We start from the raw sequence: 26,946 nt of genomic DNA, 5'->3' as shown, positions 1-26,946 counted from the left end.
TGCTGCAACAGTTACTGTTTGAGTGTGCTATTTTTTTATTTTGTTTTTCAGCAGTGATATCATTAGAGACTCTCTTTTTTTTTATACCAGATCTTAAAAGTACTTGGAGCGTCAGACTGCTTTCCATTACTTGTGAATGGAGAGGTTTAAGAACAACTCAACACTCGCTCGATTTTGTTGGCATACTTTCAGATAGAAATATAAACCTTTTCTAGAGACTTAATATGAACTACAAGGACAATTTATATGGACTGGCGACTTTTTTTGCACAGAAAACAAGAGGAGTGTGTGTGCAGCAAACACACATCAATTTAATAATTTAAAGTAATGATCTTACTTTACTTACTTAAATTTGGCACATTTCTTATATCAGGGGTTTTCAATTACAGTACAAAGTGGGCAAGCACCTATTTACACATTATGCTGGGTTATATTATTTAGTTACAACAGTTGAAACACAGGGTTAGATAAAGATAAAGAGTCATTAAAGACCATTTTTAAAATATGATCATCATTTTTCAAAATGATAATAATAATATCATATAATATTATAATATTATTATAATAATAATTACTTTTAATTACTCTCCAATCAGACCTAAGTTAAAGTTAGACCTCTTAAATCACATAGAAACCGGTTGACAGGGGTTGCTGGTGCAATTCAGTATCACATTCAAAAGTGCAAACCTGGCCTGCGTCCCACTTAGATGGAATTCATGTTTTGGAGCCATATGCTTCCACCATGATGAGTGATGTATCCTGCTGCTCGAGACTTGCATGAAAAATGATGGGAAAATGTCACCCACGATGAAGGATCACTCGGTGACAACTGTGACGAAACCTTCAGGTCGCCCGGATGTAAACTCACCCCTTCAACCTGGGTGTCGGGTGAATACCAGGAAAAAGTCAATGAGCGGTAAAAATCCAAACAAGCACAGACAGGGATTGACCTTAATAAAATCACGTCATGCTCCAGCTGCTCCTTCCACAACAGTACCTTCAGGATATGCTGTTTGTGTTACATAAATAAGATAAATATTCACAAGACGGGAGGCTCAGCCCCTGAAACTGTGTCAGACGAAGGTCTTTAAACTCGGGTCACCACGATCCTGAGATAACGTAAGGGTTAAGTCGGCCGCTATTCTTTTTTAAGGTTGCATTAAGTAACAACAATTACAATTCATTCATTTATGTATTTATAGTTATTAGGTAGCATTCTAATAAAAAAGCAAGCTAATCATGAGCTAAATCTGATACGCTAATAAAAGCTAGCATTTTATGACGGGCCTACTCTCTCACATATATTTTTGTTGTTAAAAGGAAACTAAATATTGAAAACGTTTTATCTGCCAGTAAATTAATTTTCTTATCTTAGTATTGGCTTTTTTTTAAATGTATTCTTTAATATAATACAAAAAATAGTCAACAAGTTTATTTTTTTCATTATAATTCCATTCAGCCTTTCCTTTTTCTTTTTTTTTTATTATTTTTATTTAGAATATTCAATCTCTCTCTTGTGTTTTTAGGTTTTATTCACCAATCGACTTATCTACATTCATTATTATGATTTGGGCGCTGGACTTTGGGATGTGTTGGGGAAAGTAAGATGTAATTGTTTTTTGCAAGCCGCATGTTTGTCCAATTTTAAAGCACCAAAAGCAATTGTTTTTTGGTTTTTTTTTCACTGCAAGTTAAAAGACAAATAAATAAAAAAGGTTAAGGGGAATTGAAGAGGTCAGTTAGAGTGATATAGTGGCACAACTGTAGGAATGAATCCATGTTGTGAATGTACGAGGCCTTTGAAAAATAAAGCAGCATAAATAAGAAATAAGTTTAATTTAAAAAAGAGCCATGTTGTTATTTAATAACCACTGAAGTTGTGTGAAGCATCGTCTCAGTGTGGGAAGATTTGCATCTAAAATAACTGCATGAGCTCTGCACTTTCATAGGAAACAACAAAAAACCGACTTCATACTGATGATATTTTCATTTAAAAAATGTATTTGGTTTCAAATTTTAACATGTAGTTCTGTCACTGTGATCAAACAATAAATAAAACAACTGAAGATTGGAGGCAAACACCTTCAATTCTATTCCTTCTGGTCAAAAGAGAGAAATAATTTAAGGCAGTAATCTTGTCGCTGCACCTTCATCTGTCTTTGCAGATATTCACTGAGCGCCGTCCCCAGTCAGCGAGCTCTGCGTCGCTTTATAGATGACAAACAAACACGCCTCACCTCTCGTGCACACGTGTTGACATACACACAGAAACAAAAGAAACGCAGGACTCGACACCAGACACCAGAGGGCCGTTCCCAGAAGACAGAAGTAGTCCGGAATAAAAGAATGTCACACTCAGACACACACACAGAAACCCCAAAATACACACACACACACACACACACACAGTCTCTGTTGGTTTGACAAACAAAAGGAGGCTTATCAGGCTGCAAGAAGAACATTAATCTGGTGCTATTGTGAGGGAGGATCAACCCAGCGGGCAGGAAGAGTGTGTGTGTTTCCGTGTGCGAGTGTGTAATCTGTCACCGAGCATCACCACAAGTGGCTGGGAAACGCAGCGGTGTTGGGGATGATGGCTGATGAAGCCTGGGAGGAGGAGGGGAGAGCTGACCAGAGGAGGCGGATGATGAGGCGCAGGGAGGGAAAGTTAGGAGAAAAAAAAAAAAAAAATAACAAGGTGAGAGGAGAAAGGGGGGGAAAGATTGATGACGGTCTTAAAGATGAGATGAAAAGTTTGGAGGATCATTAAAGAAAGTGCTGCCATTTGCACGTTTGAGTTTGTGGTTGATAAACACAACAATGTATCAAAAACGTGGTACCTTTCCAACTTTCCAATGGTGCCAATAAAACGGGTGAATATCCCAATATGCTTTTCTCCATACTCAATGAAGACAGATTTGTTGCTACAATACTGTATTTAAAAACTGTATTTTGCGATGTCAAAGGTGATGGACAGCTGTGATTGGTTGACTGGGCGGCAAAGCATCATAGGAGCCGTTTAGGTTACCGTTACTGAGAATGTTACAACAGATGGCATATCACATGCAAAAGTCAAGTTTTGAAAAAAAAAAAGTTCAATTAAACAAGAGAAAAAAAAAAATAATGGTCACTACTTTTCGTTTAATGTGGGGAAAAACTGTACAGATATGTTTCTACTCGAGATAAACTCCACAGTGAATTCATTAATGAGTATTGTGGTGTGACCCAAATTGCGCACTTCTGCACTTCGATTAATAGTTTGAGAGCACAAGTGTGTTCAAACTGAGCAGTGTGCAAAAATGTACTTCGCTATGTGCATTCAAACGGCCAGAAAATTGAGTGTAGATTTATGGACACTTTCCATCCTCAACGGCCGCCATCTTTGTGACGCCAAACTCAAGATATGTCATTAACGACGTGTCTTCGGAGCAGACACCAGCGTAATTGTCTCTAGAAAACACTAACTTTACAAGAAAACGATAGAAACACATTGAAACAACTGTATAACTCTTCACGCTGTTATGTGTCAATGGGGTTTCAATGGCCACTTAAAAAGTAGTCGAAGAAGAAGCTGGTCATTTCCTGTAGTGTTTGATTTGAGACAGTACTTCCCTTTCGAAATTTTTGCACTGCGTAAGAAAGTACACTGTCTTACAGTGTACTGTAAATCAGTGCACTTAGATAAGTGTGCGATATGAGACACAGCATTCTTGTCAAATTAACCCTCGTGTTATATCAGGGTCAAGGTGACCCCGTGGCACAGTAAACAAAGTAATTTTCTTTTGGGGCCTTCGGGTGACCTTGACCCTTAGATCAAACAAGGGTTAAGCACCTTGAAATATCATGACTAATATCTAAGCTTTACGAACTTTTGATGTGTTATTTATTTTATCATTAGCATTAAAGTCGTTCTCCCACATTCTTGTTTCCCACAGGAACAGTTAAGAGTCTGCTAATAAACTATTGTGAGTTTTCTTCACATGTAATTGAACTAAAAACTCTATATCCATAGTCTTCTTAATGTCTGCTATATTCATATTGAGTATATGAGTATATATTTATTTATATGGAGTGTGTCGTTGTGTTCTCTTACAAAGCTAGGATAAGAAATACGATCCAACAAACAAGAGATCTAAGAAAGATCTAAGAAAAGCTTTTTAAAACTACAAACTGTGTTCAAGACATCTTACCCGCGCCATCAGCTCATCCCATCGCGCGTTGAAGGCATCAAGCTTCTGTTGTATCAGTTCGTCCAGAACGCCTCCATCCATTAAGGTCTGCGCAAGCTCCCGGATCTGGTTTCTGTTGTCCTCTGGGTGGCGCAACAGAACCTCCAGCCCCTGTTGACAAATAAACAGACACAATAATCAATTACAGGCCGATGGTTCAACACTAATGAGGCCTGGTTCTTTTTAATTCGTCCTGTTGGCTCAATGGTGAAAATACATTTGACTGACAGTCTCTCCGATGTTGCTGTCATCTGTTATTAATTATAGGAAGAGATAAAACTTGTTGAGAACGATACCGGTATTAAAAAAGGTCAATTAGAGCTCATCTCAGCGATCTCAGAACAAATTGCTTCTCATCTCTTTCGGAAAATCTGCTGTAAAGTTGATGCGGCTGATGGCAGCAGATTCAGGATGAGGAGGCGTGTTAAGCTTCTGCATTGTTTAATCTCATCATCTCAAAAGAATTAAGCACAATTATCCGTCGCATGTCTGGACTGAAAATAAAATGTTACAACTCTATTACAGCTAAACCATTCCATTAGACATTACGTTTTAAATAATGTATATATTTTTTATACACTTTTTATTTACGGTTTCTTTTTTGGTAAGCAATGACGTGAACCTAATTGAGGACAATAAAGTCAAAATGAATATTTTAAACAAGACATAGGACTGTAACTTCCTACAAAACAAAAATATTAGAATAAAATGAAATTTTCTTTAGAATACTAGTTAACCAAAGAAAAAAAGTGTAAAGCAGTAACATTTTAGATTGAAAATATCATCTCTGTCTCCCCCAAGTGTCTCGAGAGTGTAATAGTAGTAATTTCTGGAGTTGCCAAATACAGCATGCTTAAATGTTTGTCATTTCATCCTGCTTGCAAAAAAATCTCACAATACTTTGTGTGAAAACACTGTCTCTCTTTTTTAATTATTTTAATTATTATTTTTCATTATTAAATAAAGACAGAATTTGTTCACATCACCAATAGAGTTGTTCAACTAAAACATAAGGTGTTTGATGGGTATTTACTTTTACAAGACTATTATTTTTTACAATAATTTTAGTTTTTTAAAATTATGATATGTTTTATTGTTGAACCAGTTTAAGTTTACTAAGATGACGCCTCTTTACTTGGGCTGTCACGTGAGACTCATGTAGACAAAGTTACGTAGCAAAGAACATTGTTAACCCTTTCCAGAAATACATAAGCAGAAGGTGGAGATGATTCACCCAGAGGCAGCACAAGGGATACCTCAAACAGTGGGTCACCTTGACCCCGAGATAACAGGTTAAATTAGGGTTTAAATAATTGATATTAAATAATACTACATGAGACATGGTTGAATGACAGAAAAAATAAAAACTAATACAACTAACTGGTAAAAATGTTCCGTACTGTTGCTTTAAGGATATGATACAAGTCATCTCAGAAGTCCTAATTCATCATAGTTAGTTGGATAGTCGTGACTAGTATAAGGAAGATAGAGTAAGGGAGGAGCAGGCGGATTTTGCTGAGACAGCCTGTGATGTTGTTTCACCATGACTGTGTGAATTAAAGATACAATCACGACTCTTTCGACTCACATCCAGCGCCTCTTGCAGCTCCTCCGCTCCGCCTTGAAGATTGTCCGTCTCGTCCAGTTTCTGCTCCAGCTGGTCAAGGAAGGCGTTCTCTTGCTCCAGGTAGGAGAGCAGCTCACACCAGCAGGCCCACACCTCCTGCACGACACATCAGCGTCCACCCATTACACCATTACAGTGAACAACATCCAGTCACATTTGATGAGGTGATGAGGAGAAGGGTAAGAGGAGAGCCGGGGAGGAACAGTTCAACCATTAGATTGGATAAGCATGACACAAGTGTAATTATTTGTTAAGAAAACAAGGCAGGAGGATGAGGGAGCAGGATTTGTACCCGGGGAGACGGAGGGAGATGATGCAGAGCAGAGCGAGGTTAGACGAGGGGATAAAGTAAAAGCCTCATTCTGTCTTCTTGCTTTTCTAGGATCTGTCAAACCAACATTTTTTTTTAGTTGTTTCTATTTTAATATACAGCTTGTTCAGGACTAGAAAGAGGAATCAAATGGTGATTTGTGAAGAGCACCGGCAAAAATCCAGAAAACCTGATTCAACAACAACTTCCGCTCTTCACATGAACGCCCTCTGTTCTCGGAGCACTTTATTATCTTACACTTTGGTGACAACCCTCAGTAATTTACGTTCACGGACTCAGCAGAATCCATACAGACCAGCATCCCAACATCTGTTCGCTGTCAGCTCCTTTGATTAGTTGGTTTCCATTTGCAACAGTTTTGTTTTTTTTGAGGCTGGCATATTGATCGAATTTGTTTAAAAAGTCAAATGAAGCAAACTCTGGTAATAAATTAACCAGGGACTGTCTCGGAACAACAGAAGGATGATAAATCAGAAGGTTTAAAAATCAGTTTGACAGCATTAAGTGGGGTATCAAAATACAACATAAGTGAGAAAATGTTTGAAATCATTCATTTATTGCTGTGTTTTGTTTAATTTCCTTAAACCCATTTGAATTCCCTGCAACATATTTACTATACTGCTAAAGTATAACAGAACATCTAAATTATAGGCAGTTAATATGAATGTCAATAGTTAAAAACTCTAAAAGAAATAAAAATAATGTCAAAAATAATGTTCTGTTCAAGTATCAATTTAGTGGAAAAAAGATCTTTTTAAAAAAGCTTACATGAAAAATATCAAACATGTACATAGGATGAATAAGAACAACAAATAAATTAATGATATTAAGGATGAATATCCATTTTTTTTATTTCTAAGCTTCTTATATTTTTACAATCCTGGCATAAATTTAGATTTAAGATAATAATACGATAAAACTAAATATCTCTTAGAAAGTCAGACATCGACAAAAGCAATGATGCCAACATTTAAACAATGAGCTCAAAATGTAAAATGATTACATATGCCTTAAATTTGTTTATATATTATTTTTTAATTCTCAATACATTAATCACAAATATGTGAATATATCTTAAAAAGAAGTCAATGGACAAATCTTTTTTCTTTTTTTTTTCATTTAGAGGGACAGAAAAATAAATCTTCACCAAAAAGGAAGGATTAAAGTGTATTGCTTGTAAAAAATAAAATAAATACTTGACCAAGGCCAAGGAGAAAAAACTCAGGCAAATGTAGTAATGAAACTTAATTTAGGACTTCAGGCAGAAATTACATAATAATGGAGAATTCGATCAATTTTATATTCAATGTTACAGTTTTGACATTATAAGGCCATTTAAAAACAGGCAAATGGCCGTATGTCTCACGTTTCCGAGGTTTACAATGAATCTAAATTTTAATAATGAAAACCTCACTTTTCTTTTCAAACAGAGCCTATTACGCCACAATTATTCCCCCTGCACAATGTGTTAGTTTTTCAACTTGATCCTGGAGAAAGCTTCTAATCCTTCAATTGTTTGTCAACGATTAAACCGAGCACTTGATATTTGACTTTCACACCATCATCATTTGTCAATCTCACCTCCAGAGTTTTGCATTTCCCATCCAGGCGGCTGCACAGACGCTGGTAATTGGCTGTCAGCACGTCCAGCTCCGAACGTAAGGCATCATGGGCAGTGGGCGGGGCTTTGGCGATGAAGCTGTTGACGCTGTCCGTGAGGAGTTTGACCTTTAACTCCTTCGAGTGAACTTCCTCCTGGGCTCTCTTTGGGGAAAACACAGAGGAGTCAAAATGAAAAAGCAAAACCATAAAAGAAGAGACCCTGTTATTTATTTGATCAACTCGAGTACCAGAACCGATGAAAGAAAGCTGCGAGAAAATAAAAAATGGAATACGACATCTTGAAAGGGAAGTAGAGGGCATGACAGATGGAAGGATGGAGGGATGGGTGCACAAACAAATGAATCAATGAATCTTCTGTTGACAAAGTCACTGAGTGTGAGGGGAAAGACAAAAGAGCTAACTAATCGATGACTGAATGCGTTCAAGCTAATATTTTCCCGAGCGAGAAAGATGAAACAGGAGGATTACAAGAAGTAGAAGGGCGGAGTGAGAGCGGAGAAATAAAAAGGGAAGAGGTGATGGAATGATGAGCAGGGTGGACAGATTAGCAGCAGAAAGCATAAAAGTGAAATCAATTTTTAATTTCAACTGACTCCCGAGGAGAGTTTTTTTTTGTTTTGTAGCCGCGGATAAAAGAAACTCCAGCCAAAGATTTTGGTGGAAAACCATCGGATTGAATGCCAGGTATTAGCATCGCGGGGAAATGCTTTGCATTCAAGAGACGAAAGTGGACAATCGATGGAGTTGAGAAATGAAGGAGGAGAGCAGAGAGGGCTTTGAAAAAGAGCCAAAGATAAAGAGGGAGAAGGCTTGCGGTGACAGGCAGGATTTAAACAGGATCTGATGGTGACAAGAGGGAAAGAAATGGAGCCATCATCTTTGAAATCTAAAAATAAAACTTTATTTATTGCTAGGGATACAGATGCTACGACTGACTATAGTTTCCCGATGATTCTGAGTAACTCCTCAAAAGTATTTTCCTTACAGTAAAATACATCTTAAAGAAAGGTAGGAAGGATTTATGCTCATTTAAGTTTACATTAAAAAATTGAATGAAAGCTAAACACTGGAACTGGATGATCCAGCAGTAAAAAATGGCTCATTTAGTTATCGGTTATTGTTCTAAATATATGACTGACCAGTTCCTCGGTCCCATTACTCTGGTTTTGTTGTGTTAATGATCATCCAAACACTCACTTTCAGCTCCTCCACAGCCTTTCGAAGCTCCTCTGGTGTCTTGTAGGTGAAGTCTCTCTCCAGATAGTCTTCCTCTGCCTGGTTGATCCACTCCTGCATCTCCTGCATCTCTTTCCTCAGAGCCATGGTCTTGTCCAAGCCGCCCTTCAGGGCCGACTTCTTCGCATAGGCCTAAAACCAACGTCGAGGTTAACCCCATTATTTTTGTTGTTGGTAAGAAAAAGTGAAGGTCAAACACTACATACCTGCTTGCAGATGTTTTCCCATTGGGCGTTGAGTTCATCCAACTCTTTCTGGATGTGGACGGCGTACGGCGGCTCGGCTTCTTTCTTGAGGTACTGACCCACCTCGTTGATGCCGTTGACGCTGGGTTGGATGGTGTGTATGTCGTTGACCAGAGCCTTAATGAAACATATAAAAATGCATTGTTTCACATTAAAGGCTTAAACAAAATACTTTTACAATCTTAGTCTTAGTCTTAGTCTTTACAATCTTATTTATCAAATTACAAATACCTTAAAATCTGTTTGAACTGTGATTATTTAGTACTTAAATTAGTAAGATTTTCTCAATTGTTTCTCCTACATGCTTGCCTGTACATTACTTTTGATCAGTAAAACTCAATTGCAAATATGTAAGGAGTCAAAATGTAAATTCTCACAAGGATACATGTTCATTTGATATTGTATTTTATTCTTGGAGTGTCAATATTTCTTATTAACCTACATGTTTGTTCCTGTTCAACAAAACCTTTTTAAAAAACAAAAAAAATCTAATTTCTTCGACATACGTTTTACTCCTATATAACTTTGCTCCATGTTTGCTCTTGATTAAATCAGATGCTGCTTGTATGTGACAGCTGTGGTAAAAATGATTTGAAAATATATATATGTATATGTATTGTTTTTTTCAAATGTTTAATTTGAACCTTTTTATCTCGAGTGTTCATTTTAAATGTCATATTGCATTGTACTCAAATCAATTCAGCTAATAAATTCTCCTTTCTACAGCCGTGTTGAGGAACAAGTACAAAAGTTTATGTTAAATTGAAAAAGAGTAAGTTAGTTCAAATAATCATTATGGATTCGCTGAGAAATTCACATGTTGCAAAGTTCAAATAGTTAAGAGTAATTATATCTTAAAATGGAAAAGGTGTTCATATCTAACGAGTACTTTAAAAAAAGCCAGGACTAAATAACCTGTCATACAATTTTAAGTTCTCAAAATCCAGACTTTCCTCACCGTGCACTGTTCCAACTGTTTCTCCAACGCTTCCGAGTCTCCCAACGCTGGCCACTCTTCGTTTAGGAAGACGTCAACATCGGCCATCCACTTCTTCAAGGTCTTCACGTCATTCTGGCAGGAGGAGAAACGCATCACATCAGGGGCAGGAACAGAATGTTATTCCAAACTCAAATTGAACCAGTCTCACCTCAAATTGCAACAGCTTGGCCATGAGCTCCTGGATCCTCTGAATGCTCTCTGCCAGCGTGCTGCTGAGCCTCCTCCAGCGTGACGTGACGCTGTCCATTTCTGTGCGATACCTGGAGGGGAACAGAAACGCAGACTTTTAAAAAAATACCACTGAATGTGCACAATAAGGTCCTTGAGTGACAAAAAAGTACATGTCCGACTTAAAACGTTTGATGAGGGGAAATAAAAGCCGCTGATAACAACCAGATAAAATGTTTCCTCTGACGACAACAAATGGTGATGTGGGCATGAAGACCAAAAAAAAAGAAAATGTTTTCCGGCTTACTAATATGCAGACCCTTGTCTTTATTTCACTGGATGGTTCAAACAGAAGCCTGAGGGTTTTTCAAGCTTTACTAGACTCAGCCTCGGCTGCAGATTAGCATCTCCAGGCCATAATATTCACTCAACAAAATCTGTTTTTGCTAGCACACAGAAGATAGTTTATGATCCGAGCAGACAAACATGAGCATGTGGCAGTTTTGATATTTCATAAAACAAGACGTGGCATGTGAGTAGAAATTAAAACATGACCTGAACTAACGACCTGAGGAAGAAACACGTGCAAATCTAGAAGTTTACAAGAAATAATTTGATCCTCTATCTGTTTATTTACATTCTCCTGTATTTCAGACTTCAGTAGCCCCAAGTGTTGCCTGCAACCAAGTTTTAACTATACATACATTAAATCATACACCATGTTTATTTAGTATACATCATACAGGTTCAATCCTAGAATTTTCTAATCAAACAAATACAACTGATAAAAATAACTTGCGCAAACAAGACGTTTTTTAGGAATGAAAAATTAGCAGTTCTTATCATTTCTGCTCCTTTTAAATACGTTTTTTATTTCACCAAATAGAATATTTACTTCTTGTTTCTTTATGTTGATGTGTTCCTTTGTCTGAATTATAATAAAATAAAAAACAAAAAACATGAAAGTGCTGTACGTTAAACATTAAAAAAAAATACAAATTTTATATAATTTACGAAACAAATTAAGCATAAAAAGACCAATTCAAATATGATTTAACCCCGGTTTTATTTAAGGGTCAAGGTGACCTGAAAAAAGATGTGTTTGTGGTATTGATTGTGTTATCCCAGGGTCAAGGTGAGCCTAAGGCCCGAAAACAAATGTGTTTGTGGTATCCCTCTGACTCTGGGTCAAGGTGAACGACTTTCACCACTGCATATGTATTTATGGAAGCCAGGGAGGTTGTTCACCTTGACCCAGAGACAACAAAAGGGTTAACAAAAAGATAACTTTCAAAGAGAATCAAAGAAGATCGAGTTAAAAAATGTGATTTATGCAATTTAAAAAAGCACTAAATATAATTCTAGTTGTTTCTTTGCATTTAATCAGGTTCTCTGTTGACACACACAAAAATGTCGGAATAATTGGCCTTTGATTGTTTATAATTTGTGGATCTGAGTCAAAACATCTTAAAGGAATTGTTTTCAGAAGCACCCTGTGGTCCATTACATTGCAAAGAAACCTTCAAAAACATAACTATAATCAATGCTTCAGTATTACAGTCATGCAATGTTGACTACATTGAGCAACTTTTTTCTATCCAGCCTGAGTCTTACTTTTGGCCGATGTCTGAAGGAGCCTTCAGGAAGACTTGCTCCACAGCTGACGTGAGATAGTCCAGCTCGCCTTGGTGGTCAGCCAGTGCCACCTGCAGGGCCTGCGGAAGGGAGAATAATTCAGCAAAAATTAGAAAAATCTAACAGTGTACATGGAAATAAAAGATAGTGAAGATGTATTTTAGGACGGAAATGTTTAGCATCTTGCTCTTAAAAGTATGAAACCTATTAAACAAATCATTGGTTTGATAATTCTATTAACTAGTAAATCATGTTGTTAACTGACTGATAAACTGCTTCAGCAGTTTCACCGCAAGGTCAACTAATTGATCGCAGAATATCGTAATTCCGTAACGGCTTAGACAAATTCACAGCTCACTCGCAGCACATATAGACGACCTAATTGGTCAAATTGAAAATCTTTGCGCTGCCAAAAACAATATTGGCAGAGCTATCACAAGTACCTCTGGAGGGTCAGCTGTTAAACTCGCTCGGTAGGATTTATCGACTAACTCTCAGCTGTCAAGACACGTCGACGCCGTGGCGTCAAATCCGGCCGCATCATAATTAGGCCGTATGATTTTTGAGCGAGCAGAGAAAACACCTCAGAGGCTGCGAGCGGATAAAATTCAGGAGGGGTAGCCGTGTTGTAATGACAGCACTTTCACAGCTCTTGATTCCTCTTACTCCAGCACACGGGGTGAATTTCAAGAGGATAGAAGAGGGAATTCCTGGATAGATTTGGGTTGAAAAGTTTGGGGGATAGAAATCCTCTTTCACACCGAGGTTGTTCCGAGTATTAGTTTAGCTTGAACCGGACACCCATCAGCGAGCAAAGCTTAACCACCATCGCACCACTGCAGCAGAGAGGTCCACCGCGGGAGACCTGGGCAGCTTAAGTCGGGTCTAGATTGGCATCACTAGGAGGCGTGAGAAGTAACGCCTTCGAACTTATGAACCCGTGCCTCCTCAACGCTCTTAAATTCAAAAGCTTCAAGTCCAGAGCGCCTATTAAAGCGGACCAGGAGGCTCAGCTACTGTTTTAGAATATAAGATTGTCTGTAAATGTTGCTCTTTCTACACCATATTTTACATCTTTTATTACATTCAAAAACAAAAAAGAACAACCGTATATAACCAAAAATTGATTTAAGATGGGCAATAATTGCACTTTGAAATTAGGAGAGTGCAGGATTAAAGAAAGTTACCGTAGAGTATTCGTTTAGTGTTCTATTATTCATTATTTAAGATATAAAAAAGTATAAATAAACATTTAAAGGTGTGTCCTTTTTTTTTTCTTTGGCGTGTATGGTCTTAGCGGCAACAACCGGTTTAAAAAAGCAAGTGCAAATAAAAGGGTGCAGTTCATTTGGTGTCCACTGGAGGCTGGCTGCAGAGACAATGGGTGTCACATCGAGCCAATAATAATACTTATGAGGCCTTAAAAAAAAATTACTACAGCCTAGTTAAAAAAAACAGCTTTGGTCTTAAACACTTGTTTCAGTGTGATTTTTAAACACATTTTTTAAAGAATCCCCTTTTATAAATTGTATTTTATATAGATAGATATAATTTATTAATCCCTCTGGAGATCTCCTTTGGGAAATTGGGGTTACAGTTCACAGCAAATGATAGGTCCATAAAAACAAGAATAAAGTACAAATAAAAGAAATAAGTTAATGGGATGACAAAGTGCAAATATACAGAAATACAAAGACACAAAGATTAACATAGAATAGAATACATAATGCTCCTTCCCCAAAATGTATTATTATAGTGTCTAAAGTCTACAGTATGATCTAAGGGCTGTAGTAGACTTAACAAGTAAACGTGTATTAGTCAACATTGCCTGAACTCAATGGGCTTGGATTCAAATAACACTCTGACACTTAAGTATTTGCAAGTCAGTGGCACAATTGTTGCCAGAATACAAATGATAGTATATGAAAGTATATGAGATTATTCAACATCTTATTTATTTATTTAATTTTCTTAGGAAAATGATGTCACAACATGATCTAGAGTTTATAATCCATGCATTTGTGTCTTCTTGTTTAGAACAAGAACAGTTTATTTTCATGTCTAAACAAGAAGGAGCTGTCTCGCCTGCAGTTAATACAAAACTCTGCAGCAAGAATTCGGACCTGCTCTAGTAGAAGAACTCACATTTTTCAGATCCTTAAAACTCTTCCCTGGCTTTCAGTTTCTTTCAGGATAAACTTCAAAATTCTGGTTCCTACTTTCAGATCTATTCATGGTCAGGCTCCTCCTTACACGAGTGATCTGATCATGCCTTACACCCCAGCTCGGGCTCTGAGGTCTGTGGATCAGAATCTACTGATGGTTCCTGACTAGAGGAGAGAAATCCTTCCAGGCTGTTGCTCCTAAGCTTTGAAACGATCTTCCTCTCTCTCTGTGTTTAATGGAGTCTACTGACTCCTTCAAGAAACATCTAAAAGCATTCTTATTTGTGCAGGCTTTTTCCTTGATTTTCTGGGACTCTGTTGTTTTTCTTATGTCTTGGCCATTAAAAGATAAATCTGTAGGTATTTTTAAATTGCTTTTGATTGTTTAAGCACTTTGTGACCCTGGTCTAGAAAGGCGCTATACAAATAACTTACATTGTATTACTTACATACTTTTTTTTTTTTCAAATTGAGCAACAGGAACTTGATGCTAGACCACTTTTTAAAATGGACCCTGAGTTGGAGAATGGGTAGCTTAGAGGTTTATAATGACAAATCTAAAGATAGTTTTGAAATCATGTGCAGTAAAAGGAGAGGTTAGACTTTAATAGACAACTATAAAACTGAAATCCAGTGTCACTGAATATTTTGCTCAAGGATGAACAGGCAACAATTCAGGTTTTAGATCTCAAACCTGCCACTTATGATTGAAAGGAAATTAACCCATTGAAATATTCCCAAAAATAAAGCCTTGAGTTTGGATTTTTAAATTATTTTATTCATCATTTTCTTCTCCAAATGTGCTGAAAGTGATTCAAGAGTTTCGAGCTATAATTGCAGTGTTGTGTCTCCAGATCATTCCTGACAGTCAGATATCTAACTTAATTGTTCTTAACATTAGCAACACAATGATCAAGTGAATTAACATTTTTTTTAAAGGTTAAAGACTGAGGCAGATCAACTACTCGCTCCTTTATCCAGATTCCCGCCCACGCTGGGGTCCGTCACTAGTAAACAGTCAGGAATTAATGACGGCTTATCTGCATGCCAGAAGAACCCTCTAATTATTATCTACAATCAACTTTAATTAATCTGGGGCTACAAAGCTTGATCCCTGCGACGCTACAAGACCATTATCAGGTTTAAAGTCGCCGAGAGCAGTTCAGATGCACAAGAAACACACGTTCGGTTGAGTGACCTTGACTTCAACTGAAGATAGAAATTGCTTCATGATATTTTTGAAAAAAAAAAAGGCAAGAAAAAATTAAAACCCAGTTGATTTGTTTTTGATATACATGAGTGTATTCAAGTGTCCGCGGATAGATGGCGTGATAAACAGCGGTGGTGATTCGCTCCACTGGGAACGCGCTAACTCGCCTCTCATAATTGCAGAGTTGTAGACAAACACACAAAAACCCACAACAGGAGCCTCTGCTTGCACTCACTGCATGTTAAATAGGTAGATGGAGACTTGACAAATATAAAAATGGATCAGGTAGATCTCAAAGAAATCATTTTCCAACTATAAAAAGGTCATCTGATAATAAAATAGCAGGATTATTTTTAGATTTGACTATATTTTCAGTTAAGAAATAATGACAGGAAATATGGTTAAATTATATATAAGGTTAAAAATTCTAAATACAATTTGGGGAGAAGTAAACTATACTTTAACGATTTATCCTAACTTGAGGTGAGACATACCCAAAGTACAGTCATGGGTCCAATTTTGAGCCTTGAGAAGATTTCACGAGGCAAAAATTGGGGCAAAATGATGCTTCTGAAAGTAAAGGTTAAATTCAAAAGACTTTAAAAGTGTTTTTCCATTTCTGTTTGTTAATAAATTCCCAATGTTGGGACCCCCGACTAATGTTTATCAAATCAAATGTGGCCCTCCTTGAAAAGGTTTGGTTTCCCTGCTGTAAGGCTTCAAGTACGAGAAAAGCAAACAACGTCCAATTATTTCTTTATTTTTTTCAAAATAAAAAAAAACATTTTACCTTAATTTATTCAGAAAATGAGTCAAAGAAGGGAACAATTTAATGTAAATGTAAATACGAGCAGGTTAAAAAAATATGCCAGTGTCTATCTTGTGAGCAAATATTCAACTCTGATCCTTCTTGTGAAGAAAAACAATAGATCCTAAGTATCCTTCAGGAATCATGTGAATTCAAAGACTCACATTTTTTTTATGACATCAATTATGACTCGAGCAGATTCTAAAAGTCAAATGACTCTTTTTTTTTTTTGTGTTCAACACGTCTATAAGCTGCCTCTGGGGCAGTGTTTCATTCTTGCTTGTTAAATATACTTAGTCTTCAAAAGAAGGATGATGATGAGTTTGACTCGCAGCATGTTCCCTGAGTTTAATATTTAGTTTAAATGGATTCTTCAGAACATTTGACATTTGCTTGTGTTGACGTAGATGTGTGTGATATTTGCCATTTTTACATTCAGATTTGTCCAATTGCCTTATTTGAATCTTCTAATTTACATGTAAAGCACTTTCATGTATTGGATGCAGCACCAGGTAAACATAGAAATTCAATCAGGAGAGAAAACCACACACACATAACTTGTGTGTGTGTGTGCAAGGACACGTTTCACCATGTACAAAACAAATCATAGGTTGCCATCAGTACCCCAAATCATATTCAAGTAGACCTTTTCATATTAACTATCATTTAGGAAATATTGTGCAAAAACATTTCCAAAGTGGGAAAAACAACATTTTCGAGGATATTTTCATACATGTTCCAGTGTGTAATGGGTGTGAAAAAATGGTATTTTTCTTTCAATAATGGCAGTTCAATCACGTTTAGATTCTTGGCTTCAAAGAAAATTGAAATGGGAAAAAAAAAGTCTAACTATAAAACATAGTCAAAACTAAGTATATGTATAAAACTGAGATAAGTTGAAACTGATTGACAATATGTTACAAAGATGTTTCGCTTGATAGAGTAAATGTGTTTGTTAGCTCCTGTAGCAAAATTTGGTTGCTTGTGTTGCAAGAGTGATTTTCAGTGATATGAAACAAGATATTTTACTAAAATAAAAATCACTCTTTCGTTCATTTTTCTAACTGTCTTGACAGCTGCCTTTAGCTGGCTCTGACCAGCGCCATCCATCTTCTCTCTCAAAGTTCTTGTTTTCTTTTCTTTTAATACACACAACATTGATTGTACTGAGAGGCAGACGAGAGACTCTTACAGTGCAATGGGTGTTGAATTTGAAAGTATAAACCTTTGAAGAGTTGCTGTAATTTGAAATATCAAATCTCGCCAGCGGCAACAGTCAATAGAGGTACCTCATACATAATAAGTCAGAAAACATTGTTTGTTCTTCTTTTACTGTTCAAAGACGTTCTCGAAAGTAAGCTATGAAGTAAAGCTATGATTGGATTTCACGTGAGTGGATTTGATTTTCTATATTACTGGCAGAGATGGCCGACGTTCTTTCAAGATGTCATTAGAAGAAAAATCAATTGTGAAGCTGCATGGATGAAAATCAGCACCTCAAAATCTGAGTCCATGGGTCTCAGACTGAATAAGCTGTTGGTGCCCTCTCTGGATGGGGGATAAGATCCATCCCCAAATGAAGGAGTGAAAGTATCTCAAGGTCTTGTTCACGAGTGAGGGAGAATGGTGCGGGAGATTGACAGGTGCACTTCATCGATCACATGAGACTTCGCTCCACTTCAACATAGAGTATAAACCTCTAAGAACATGTTGAGCAACTTTTTATTTGAGCATTACAGCATAATATTTTGAAGACATGGCTCTTGAGAATGTAGTTGGCAAACTTATCCGGGACCGTCTGAAGTAAATGGAGTAAGTAAACTTAGCTATATAAGCCAAATGTCTGTCTTCCCCTGTTACAGGAAGCAATTTAAAAAAACGATTTTCCTTTCCACTAGTGATTCCACAGAGTCCCTGAGAGTGATCTTCTCAACAGGCTGAATCTCTAAATGAATCTGGAGGTTAATGCGACACATTGACTGTCACCTTTGACACTCTGCTCCCTCTTTGCTACTTCCAGCAGTCGCGATAGAATTTTAATGTTTTCACAAAAGTTGTTGAGGAATCGAAAAAGACACGTTCAGCAGTAGTGTAGTTCCACAGTCTAACACTAGTCTTCATGTGCATGTTGCTGGTATATTATGCTGTAAGTAAAAGTTATTGTCTATAATATTAATTAAATAATTAAATAATGATGCATGTTTTTAAACTGATGGGGAATAGAACATAAAGGTTATGATCTTGATTGTTTGTGAAAATAATCCAACTCATGTTTTTGTTTTTAATGAAGACAAAGAATTGTTAATTGTGAAATCCATACTTAAATTCAATCTGGAGGCTCATGGCATTCCAGGGGAAAAGAAAATTGACGTTTGTTTAATGCTAGCATGTACGGTATTAATAAAGGTTTCCATATTTGTTTTTATTAGCCAAGAAAAATGAGTTGAAAAGATCTTTTGTTTCCTGATGTGTGGGAGTTTACCTGAACGTCCTTCAGCCTCTGCTCCATGACTGGATACTCTGTAACAGCCGTGGAAGGTACCGCCAGCTTCGCCTCGCAGTGTTGCAACCATGCCAGTAGTGTCGTGATGGTCTCCTTGTATCGTGCAGGAGGTAGACTGTCCAACACTGAAGGAAAGATGGAGGAAGAACGATGCGTCAGAAAACACAGGAGAACCACTGTGTCAGCAACAGGCGTCCCTGAACTCTGGTCTTGTAAGTTGACTCTTTTAAGCTATGACAAACTTTGTGAGAAAAACTATCAAGATAAATCACTGATGGCTAATAGTTTCCAAAATTGAAACATGTAAGTAGTTTTATGTTTATGTTTTACGTTTGAATTCAATTTTTTTTCAAGTCATGAGAAATTACCTGAGCAGTGGATGTTGTCCTGTAATAGTGCATTTATAAGTTTATCACACTTAAGCGAGAACTTTTGTCAGACCTCTATAACATATTTTCAAAAACATCTGCTGTTTAGCTTTACAACTTACTACTTACATTTTTCCCTCAAACCTTACACAACCTGGATATTTTTATAGTCCTTATCGCAAAATCTAGAAGACATGTATGTGAGCTCTCTCTATTTTACCTAAAATTAAAAATACATTTTTACCTGTGAATGTTATTTATTTTACTATGAATTCTGTGTTGCATGGGTTTACTTCGGGCACTCCGGTTTCCTCCCACAGTCCAAAAACATATAGAGGTTGATTGGAAAGTTGGGGAAATTGTCCTTAGGTATGAGTGTGTGTGTGTGTGAATGGTTGTGTGTCTTTCTGTGGCTTGAGACAGACTGGCTTCCTTTCCAGGGTGTCCCCTGCCTCTCGCCCATAGAAACTGGGATAAGCTCCAGCCCCCCACCCGCAACCTCCATAAGGGAAAAAGCGGCACAGAAAATGGATGGATGGATGAATTTTATATAAATCATACAATTATTTTATATATATATATATATATATATATACACACACAGAATATACAATTTAAGATAATTAAATAGACATAATAATAAATGAAAAATAATCATAAATGTTGCTGTGCTGTTTAGAAGAAATGAATAATGAGTGAGCATATTTGAAACTCATGACTCATACGTTGTACAGAATCCTTTCTTTTTCCAAACACTAGGCCTCAATACAAATTCACAAGTGTATTATTCCCATTTTTTATGGATCCCTGAATATGCTGACCTCAGCAAAACCATATTTACAGGTAGAAAAATAAAAGTGCTGGAAAATAGGAAACGATTTGAATAATTCCTTTTTAGAAAAATGAATTTCAGTGCAGTTGTCAACAGCTCAAGCCCGGAGGGGTTTGGAGCTGCACACACTTTTTGTGAATCGTACACAGAGTGTTAGGAATCTCAGCGCTTGCATAGGTGAGGAAGTATGGAGGGGGAAACAGAGAGAGAGAACCTATCCAAAAAGAAAAAGTTTGCTGTCAGCATTTTTATTTCTCCACCAGCTGCTACTCTTCTACACATTCAACCGCCCCATCTTTGTCTCCAACAAACAGCGACTATCTGGCGTTGTGTTTATTTACCACACGTCTGCAGTGTTCAACAACAGCTCTGTCCCAGCATCTGTCCACGTTGGCTTCCCTCGCCCTGATCAAAGCAGCGCTCACAATTTCTCAGGCTCTCATTGAAGTCTCACACAAAGAAGGTGATGACAGGTCTGCGATTGGCAAACTCTGAAGGTAAAAATTACACGAGGGAGGCTCAGGCACCACATTTAAGGTGTGAACAGATGCTGCCACTGAAGGCCAGAACAAGAGAGCACATTACCTCGAACTGGAAGATCTTGAAACGCTTCAGCTGGTTTATAGATCTATCTGGTCCGTCTTGTTTTGTTTCAACCGCTAATACAATCTTCCATTGTTGCTTGTTATTTATCCAAACACAAATCTTGTGGCGACACATTTTCTTCTTGTTGCTGCTCATTGTTTTGATGCTAATATGCAGTTGTACCATCTTAGTGTTAAGACAGATCGTCAAAAGTTGAAGTTTGTTTTTTGGCTGTGTTTGTGCTTTATGGTCTTTCTGCAGCCAGCCTCAAGTGGACACTTGAAGAACTGCACTTTTCTTTGCTCTTCTGCATTGGCTTTGAAAATTTCATGTTGCCCAACGTTGTTTCTTCAGGACCTCAAGGAAGTGTAAATGCCATCAAATCTAGACTTACTTTTACTTTTGACTTATTATTTCCTCAGGTTTGTACGTTTCTTTTTTTTCACTCTACATTTTTTAGATGGATTCAGTATTCTGGAATTCTTTTTAAAGGGCAACTAATGGGTTGATATAAGTGTGTCTTAAATATATCTTGGACCTCTATTCCACTCATCAGTATGTGTCTATTTGTACAAAACTCTCTTTTCATTGAAATATTTGCATTAGAAAATGCTCTTAACCCCGCCCACTGAAAACAATGATGCGATCTTGTTTACCATAACCACACCCACTTCACTGTGATTGGTCAAGCACCTAGGTATGTCACTGTGCGTCATCAATCCTAAGTCAGGAGTGTTGTGTTTTGATGTTGGTCGCCCTTGAAATTCTGCTACTTTTGGTGTTTATACAAAAACTGACAGTTGAAGTGAAATTTGATTTTAACTGATTTTCACTTTGAAATATGAAAGCAATTTTCTCTTAATCCAACTGAGTGCATTATGGAACATATAGTAAATTCATAGTATGAATATACTATATGTAAGAGGGCTGACCAAAGATATAATATGAAGACGTATGTTATTAAATTCCTTAAACTATTACATTTTTTCCATGTTATCTAATTTATTTTATTATAAATAATATGTAGTTTGGTCATAAAACAATGAAAACATTTTTTTATAAGGATAATAAATATACTGTAAATGTGTAAGATATTGGCCCTGGACAACATTAAAATATGACTGGGTGTTATGAATTGTTTTAAAATGAAAAATATATAAACAAAATAAAGTATTTAAGGTAAATAAAGTGATAAATGCGAACCTGTTGATGCCTAAAAGTTATGAGAAACAAATGTTCTTTAGAACTTTCATCTCGAACAGACAGCACGTTGGAGCTGCAGAGTTTAATAATAAAAGGACTCAGACTAAAAGATGGGACGATATCAATCCTCATAACATCTCTGGTCCAATATTTTCGTTCGTCGACAGAGAAGAATAGCATCTGCCTTCTTCTGCTTCTGTTTCCCTATATCAGGAGGCTTTTCTGTTGACAGTATTTCAAGTGGAACAAATAACTCGCTGTATCAGTTAGTGTGGCTGCATCTATTTATCAATTTCCTCATCTGTGGCTGATGAAAACGTGTCTCATGTTTGCGTCTATATCACCTTCATCTGTACATACAAATGTGACGGCGGTAGAATCTAATAAAGCAGGCGGAATCTTACTATTGCTTTCTTTTCAACGCTCAGCAGAATACAGATGAACGAGACAACGTGCGGCTCAGGGCCAGAATAGATAGATTGAAAGAACTTTGTGTGGCCCTCCGAAAGACTTGAAACTTACCTTAGAAAAAAGTTAAATCTTACTTTTTGGTTTAAAGGTATCAATTTTCCCTTTTTATCACCATGTAAATGATGCATTTTTTCCGTTTCGTTTAACATTTATCTTGGGTAAAATGTACATGTTGAGTTTCCTGCTTTTCACTCATGGCCTAGTTTTTTGGGTCACTGTTTAGAATTCTGTTGAGCCACATATGCAAGGTCCATATGGTTGTCATGGTGTCAAGCATCCATGGCAAACTGAGCCAAGCAGCATCACGGCCAGCACCATGAATATTCTCCAGCTGATGACCATCTGCTCTGGAAGGCCAAGTGATTCCAAAGGGGGATTCATTCAGAGAGTTACTTTGGGATTCACATTTCATTGAGAGGAACTTTGTAACAGATTCATTTAACATTGTTTTAAATGAACCCCTTGTGAGATTTCTTCTCCACCTCACTGTGCATTCATTATTGTCGTATTTAAACACATTTCCTCCATTTTCCCAGATGATAAGTGAGACTTTTTAAACGTATCTTACCCATCTGAAGCTGCTTCTCTCTCGCTCTCAGATCCTCCAGAACCTTGTTGTAATGTTCATTGAAGGCTTCTATGTCTGCATCAAGAAAGGCCGCGGGGTCCTCGTCTCCGTCCTTCGCCTCCTTCAGCTCCTTCAGCCTCTTCTCCAGGAGGTCCACCTGAGGCTGCAGCGAGGCCAGACGGATCACCTCCTCCTGCAGGAGCGCCAGAGTTTAGTCTCCTCGCCGTGCCATGGGAATGAATTGCTCAAATCTATTTTCGCTGACCTATTAAAAAATAGAAGTACGTGGAAATGCATTGTGTTTTAAATTTCACAGTTCCACTTCATTTGTTTAATGTTGAATCAGAAAAGTTAAATCCAGCGCCAAGTGCTAATGAACGGGAAGCCAAGCAGGAAATTAGGCCAGCTCAGCGAAAATCTGAGAGTAGCTGTGAAGCTGTGTATGAACTTCAGATTTGCTTTGAAACCACAACATCCAGTTTTAGCATTAGATAAAAAAACGTTGTGAGGAAACAGATGTGGAGATAACTGGCTGATAACTTTTGAAACATGGTCTAAGATAAGTATTTAGTTGATTTATTTTTATATTTCTAGTATGGGCAAATTTGAGAAGAAGATAAGAATAATAGTCTAGATCAAACATTTAAATCCTCCTTGTACGGCTGTTTCATCCTTATTTATATCTCCTTCTATTTATGTTGCACTTGTTTCAATCTTTTTGATATAGTATAAGAAAGATTTGGTCTTTTAAAAGCCCTTTCTGACTGATAAAAAAAATGTGTTTAGTAGTAAGTAAGTAAGTAATATTTACTTGTAAAACGCCTTTCTAGAGCAGGGTCACAAAGTGCTTGAACAATCAAAAAACAGTTTTACACTGTTTAAACACTTTAAAAGGCCAAGACACATAAGAAAAACACAGGAGTCCCAGAAAACTAGGAAAAAGCCTGCACAAATAAAAATATCTTAAGATGTTTCTTGAAGGAGTCAGTAGATCCATCAAACACAGAGAGAGGAAGATCATTCCAAAGCTTAGGAGCAACAGCCTGAAAGGATTTCTCTCCTCTGGTCCTGAACCGTGTTTAGGAACCATCATTAGATTCTGATCCACAGACCTCAGAGCCCGAGCTGGGGTGTAAGGCTGGATCAGATCACTGATGTAAGGAGGAGTCTGACCATGAATAGATCTGAAAGTAAGAACCAGCATTTTAAAGTTGATCCTGGAAGAAACTGGCAACTAGTGAAGAGTTTTAAGGATCTCAGAAATGTGAGTTCTTCTACTAGAGCAGGTCAGAATTCTTGCTGCAGAGTTCTGTATCAACTGCAGGCGAGACAGCTCCTTTTGTTTAGACATGAAAATAAACTATTACAATAGTCTAAACGAGAAGACACAAACGAATGGATATAAGCTCCAGATCGTGTTGTGACATAATTTTCCTAAATTTAGAGATTTTTCTCGGTTTAAGGAAAAATGTTTTTGGTCAGTTTTCTGCAGTGTAATAGGGAGTCTTGTTCACAACTGGTGGGGGGTATTAGGATATGTATTATTCTCTTTTGGCAGGGAATGAGCCCAAAAATAGATTCTGTAAAATGGCCAAAAGTGTGGGAGATACAAGGTTCCAGGAGTTTTCTCAGAAGGAGCTCAGTCATTAGGAAGAGACTCAGAGTAAAACCGCTGCTCCTCTAAATAACAAGGGAACCCAAGTGAGATTGTTTAGCACTTTTCCTAGACACCACCATGGTGAGGTACAGCTAGAGAACTAGGGAAAGGTAGAGCCTGGGTAAGTTTCTCGGTAAGAATAAAGTCTTGGCTTTTGCGAAGAAGGCTGTGGCAACAAAGAAAACGAGAAGAAAAACCCCATTAATTTCTAAAACAACCAAACTGACTTTCTCCTCTGGGTTATGTTTTAATATAAGAAGAATGTGCAGCAGGAAAAAGCTCGGAAGAATAGCTCGGCTCCACAAATGTCTGGGAGGAAGAGCAGCGGGGATTAAGGGAGTCAAGACAACTGTCTGTGTGGTCTATTAAAATCTTTAGTGTTGAAGTTGATAGAGTGGCTGTACCAGCGGGACTGGAGGGTGCAGATGAAGACACAGTCAAGTCGAGGCATTTATCTAGTGAAATCATCAACCTCTTTCAAAGAAAGACTTTTAACATTTTACACAAAATCACCCTTGAAAGCAAGCAGAAGTCATCCTATTAAAGATTTTTGATGAATTTTACAAATCTATTCAAACGTTTTTAATCAATTTTCTTCACTTATCAGTTGCCATTTTTCTAATCCTCAATTCCAGGGGTCTTTAAGCTCAGTCACAGGTTGAGGAACATGAATATTTACAGACTGTCTGTAACAGGAAGTGTTAATCTGGATGCGACATTGTTTTTTTTCCAATTGTTCAAGATTCAATTTATATGAATTATTATGTTTGCCTTCCTTTCTTTCCTTCAATTTCATGTTTATTCATGTTTTTTTGTTAAACTGTTGACATCCATGACATCACTATTTCTTATTTTATCTTAAAAACTGGCATCTTTATAATTAAACATGTCAACATGAACTTTAATCTAATTTCTAGGCCAAACCATCTGGTGGGTTCTTGACTTGGCGGGCCAGATTTGGCCCACACGTCTGAGTTGGAAACGGTAATATTTCTAAAAATAACAATTCTTATGCAAAAATATTGCAAACGCCTCTAAATCAAAAGAAAAAAGTGGTTATAAAACTGTTTCAAAGTTATTCATCTAATTGTCTCACCGATCTCTGCTTTAAATAAAGTAAAACTCACCGTGACTGACACGATGATGTCTGTTTGATCAAAACACACCTCCATCTCTAATTACAGTGTTATATCTCCGACAACTATTCTCAATTATGAACCTGTCTTGTCCTCAAAAGTTAAAAAAAACAAAACATTTTCTTTGTTCTTTCTCTTGAGGAATAAACTTGACAGTTGAGGCCCACTTCACAGAGGGGATGTGAATATAAAAAAAAAGTGGTACATTTTCAAACACTTTTTGCAGAATTTCATAGAGTTTTTTAATTAGTTCCCAGTGAAGACAGTGGAGGAGAAGGGGAGCGATAATACCTGAAAAGGATTTATATGATACTCACATAAAACAGCTGTGATAAACAGAAGCATGGAAAGAGACAGAAAGCCAGAGCAATGAAAAAAGTGGAGGAAACAGACAAAGACTGTTAATATATGTGAAGCAGGAAATAAAAAAATGTATGTAAATAAATTAAACATGAAGAAAATGTATATAAAAATCGATTTTATGAAGATTTTCAAGTGATATACTGTATATATGCAGCACATACTCTCTCTCTCTGAACCTACCCGACATCTCTCTAGTTGTACTTTGAGGGGTTCTGCTTCGGAAGCTGGAGGTTGTTGGACTTTGAGCCAGTTGTCGCTGTTTTCTACAGCCTGCTCACACTGTTCGAACAAGTTGTAGAAGGCCACTACCTGCACAGACACACAATTTCAAAGGAGATATTAAAATGTACATTTTAAAGGTCATGCTCGGTGTTCAAAATGAAAACGGAAAAGTAAACTTTCATTCAAGGAAAACAGAAAAAAAGTTCCTTTTATCAATCTATTCAAATCACTTGAGGTCTACTTTGTCATGAGTAGATTTGATTTTCACACCTTTAAGTATTAAAACTGAGGGGGTGTGGGGGGGGGGGTCAAGGGAATGGGGGCAAGAAAGACCCCCATGAAGATTAAAATATGTCCTATTTGGATGAAATTAAAAGTCATTCTGAGTACCAGACTTTCAATTACTTTGGTTAATTTAAAGGGGCTCAGAAAACTTCCCTGAAGATTCAAATAGGTTTCATTTAAATTAAATGTATACCATGTTTAAGACATTTTAAATTAGGACGATTTTCATCATTGGAGCTCCTTCTTAGTAATGTTAATGCATGTATTAATCATCTTCTATGCGTTTTTTGGGTCATTTGGTTATATTTCTACATAACCATTTGTCATTTATATGTTTTTGATTTCTACAAAGTCATTATTTTTTACTTTTTCGTAAGGCAAAGCTACTTCAAAACCTGGGCAACAAGATATTCCATCAAAAGGAAAATACATATGACATCAAAATATAAGACAAATATAAAAAAAATATTAAAAAA

General features: G+C 37.0%; 1 protein-coding gene across 3 annotated transcripts in view; it reads right to left on the bottom strand.

Annotated features, from left to right (window-relative positions):
* The window catches only part of dmd (dystrophin), a 235,127-nt gene that overhangs the window by 77,733 nt on the left and 130,448 nt on the right, over positions 1-26,946 (bottom strand). For all 3 annotated transcript variants that reach the window (XM_087791572.1, XM_087791573.1, XM_087791574.1), the window contains 11 exons: positions 26,144-26,272; positions 22,808-23,000; positions 18,760-18,905; positions 12,074-12,174; positions 10,440-10,551; positions 10,250-10,363; positions 9,253-9,408; positions 9,008-9,178; positions 7,769-7,951; positions 5,818-5,952; positions 4,191-4,340 (listed from right to left, as the gene is read on the bottom strand). In XM_087791572.1, coding sequence (XP_087647698.1) covers positions 4,191-4,340; positions 5,818-5,952; positions 7,769-7,951; positions 9,008-9,178; positions 9,253-9,408; positions 10,250-10,363; positions 10,440-10,551; positions 12,074-12,174; positions 18,760-18,905; positions 22,808-23,000; positions 26,144-26,272 — 1,590 coding nt within the window. The remainder of the gene's footprint in view (positions 1-4,190; positions 4,341-5,817; positions 5,953-7,768; positions 7,952-9,007; positions 9,179-9,252; positions 9,409-10,249; positions 10,364-10,439; positions 10,552-12,073; positions 12,175-18,759; positions 18,906-22,807; positions 23,001-26,143; positions 26,273-26,946) is intronic.

This window comes from Callionymus lyra, chromosome 5 (genome assembly GCF_982586985.1).
Source record: "Callionymus lyra chromosome 5, fCalLyr1.hap1.1, whole genome shotgun sequence".
NCBI lineage: Eukaryota > Metazoa > Chordata > Actinopteri > Syngnathiformes > Callionymidae > Callionymus > Callionymus lyra.
This window is presented reverse-complemented; position numbering and strand designations above follow the sequence as displayed.